This window comes from Penaeus vannamei, chromosome 17 (genome assembly GCF_042767895.1).
Source record: "Penaeus vannamei isolate JL-2024 chromosome 17, ASM4276789v1, whole genome shotgun sequence".
Lineage (NCBI taxonomy): Eukaryota > Metazoa > Arthropoda > Malacostraca > Decapoda > Penaeidae > Penaeus > Penaeus vannamei.
Window position 1 is genome coordinate 30,751,274 of NC_091565.1, and position 2,500 is coordinate 30,753,773.

General features: G+C 38.2%; 1 protein-coding gene across 2 annotated transcripts in view; it reads right to left on the reverse strand.

Annotated features, from left to right (window-relative positions):
- LOC113828556 (prostaglandin reductase 1) overlaps positions 1-2,500 on the reverse strand; it is a 4,973-nt gene that overhangs the window by 1,037 nt on the left and 1,436 nt on the right. For both annotated transcript variants that reach the window (XM_070132410.1, XM_027381560.2), the window contains exons 5-8: positions 2,367-2,485; positions 1,537-1,688; positions 901-1,021; positions 19-137 (exon numbers count right to left, since the gene is read on the reverse strand). In XM_070132410.1, the coding sequence (XP_069988511.1) occupies positions 19-137; positions 901-1,021; positions 1,537-1,688; positions 2,367-2,485 (511 nt within the window). The remainder of the gene's footprint in view (positions 1-18; positions 138-900; positions 1,022-1,536; positions 1,689-2,366; positions 2,486-2,500) is intronic.

Sequence of the window (2,500 nt, forward strand, 5' to 3'; positions counted from 1 at the left end):
CTAACGCGACAAACTAACCTCCAAGACCCAGTCCCTCAGCTGTTCCAAGCCTTCCATCCAACGGTCAGCGAATTCGAAAAACATGAAGCCTCGAATGCGCAGACAATTCCACAGCACATCGGAATCCTTAAAGCAACCTGTGTTGGGAATGGATCATTATCTTTACATCCTCTTTTGAGTGAAATAGCTCTATCTCCATCCACACTTGTTTTCTAACCCCTGAATTATGACATTTTTCAAGTTATATAAAGAGATTGTAGATCATAAATTTTAGTTTTCTTCCAATCTGAAATAATTTTATATTATTAACATTATAGTATATGATCTTGTTCACCATTATCACTGAGGTCTTCCATATAGGCCTATATATACCATATTTGAGAATAAATGAGGACAAAACTGTCCTCAGACCAATTGCCAGAAAATGCATTTAGAAAATGTATTGTAAGTTGAAAATTCCATCGAAAACGTTCAACAGTCATGAGATTGCTGAGCATGAATGTGAACAAATCGATGTTTATGCTGTAGAATCATGTGTAAATTAAAAAGACACTTAATAAACGCATTTCTTGGAAATTGGTTTGATAACACCATTGTACGCGCATGCCCTCAAATATGGAGTATTAAGTTCACAATATTACACAAAATTTCGAATATGAAGAAGTAAACTTCAAAAGGAAACTCAAGTACTGTTCCTAGTATACTCAAATTCAGATGGCGGTCATACCTAAAGCAACATTTTGCATCAATATGCCTATACTATGCTAGAACATCCCCTCTCCCTCCCCCCTCTTCCTCCCACATCACGAAAGTCTGTGCGATATTTCTTCTTTTTCTTTTTATTCTTTATTAATAGGATTCTCAAGATGAAAAGTAAAATTTGTGAGTCTCATCTCCAACCTGTCATGGCGCCCTCTTCCTCCTCCTCTTGCTTGTTATACCCGGAAATGGCACCACACACAGCCACTCTCCCGCCGAAGGCCATGTGGGGCATAACAGACGCAGTGAAGCTTCCTCCGACCTTAGGAGAAGAAAAGAACAGCCTATGTAAGAATAGAAAAGTAATAAGACTTTGAGATTTATTGTTGTGTTTAGACCAGGGGTCCCTAAACTTTTTAGACTATCGATCCCTTTATTTATATCGATCCTTGATTTTTTATCGACGACTGGGCAAGTACCAAAAATAATTATCAATAACAATGAAGCAGATGTGTAGTTTCCATATATATGAATGAAGGGAACTGCATACCAAAAAGTTACGTTAGAATATTTTAAAATCCTACAAGATTACAATGCTAATGATGAAAAGTATTGTAACGTTTACCATGTAATAAAAAAAAAAAAAGTTGATCCATCCAGAACGTGCAAACCCCCATTTTATTGACATAATAATAACTGATAAATTATTAAAATTATCAAGACAAACGAGACCTACATTATCGAATTACATGCCTAAAAGGTATCCCGAAAAAATAATAACAAGAATGTAAACTCGTAAACTTCTGATATCCGACAGACCAACTCAAAATAACTTACATTGTCGAAATAACAATTAATCTTCTCCGGAGCAGCCTGGCGGAGCGCCTCACCTACTTTGACCTTCTTGTAGTTAAAGGCGTGATCGGCCCCGATTTCCCTGAGCCAGTCGACCTTATCGTCTGCCCCTGCAAAGCCGATGACTTTGCAACCTGTAATGGGTATTTCAACTTTTCAACGGGTAATTGCAATGGGTATTTTCAACTTTTCAAGGTACGTGCATGAAAAATGATAAAGTATTGAATGAATTTATTAGTGCAAAGAACAGTGGTGTAATGATAGTGGCTTGTGATGATGGTTTGGATTCTTAATGTTAATAACAATGCAATTACGAAAACCTTAACTACATTAGAAGCTAAATATAAAAACGGCAGTGATGATATTAGTAAAGTAGTAATGATAATGATAGCAATGATAGGTTACTAATGATAATGATGATAGTGATTACAACAGTAATATCAATAATAATAGTAAAAACAATTTTAATGTTAACCGTAAATAACAACTGACAACAACAGCAACAACTTATCTATCAAGAACAGGAAAGGGAGAAAAAAATCCATTCCTGTTCTTGACTTTGTTACAAAAAGTGTTTGTATTTAGCTGTTGCCAATATCAATGGCTAGTAGCTGCTATTATAGCTGTTGTCATCTGTTGTCAATAGCTGCTATAATCAATGATTGTCGGCAGAATCTGCTGTCAAGAGCTGCCCTAAATGTCTGCTGTCAGATCTGTTGTCAAAAGCTACCATTAGTGTCTGTTGTCAGAAGCTGTTGTCAAAAGTTCCTGCGAGAGCTGCTGATAGTTACTGCCACCGCCTGCGAGCGCACCTTTGATCTTGGCGATCTGCACCACGACGCTGCCCACGGCGCCCGCCGCCCCGCTCACCAGCACCGTCTCGCCGGCCACCGGGCGCAAGATCTCCGTCAGCCCGAACAAGGCCGAATTCCTGAAAATTGGCAAC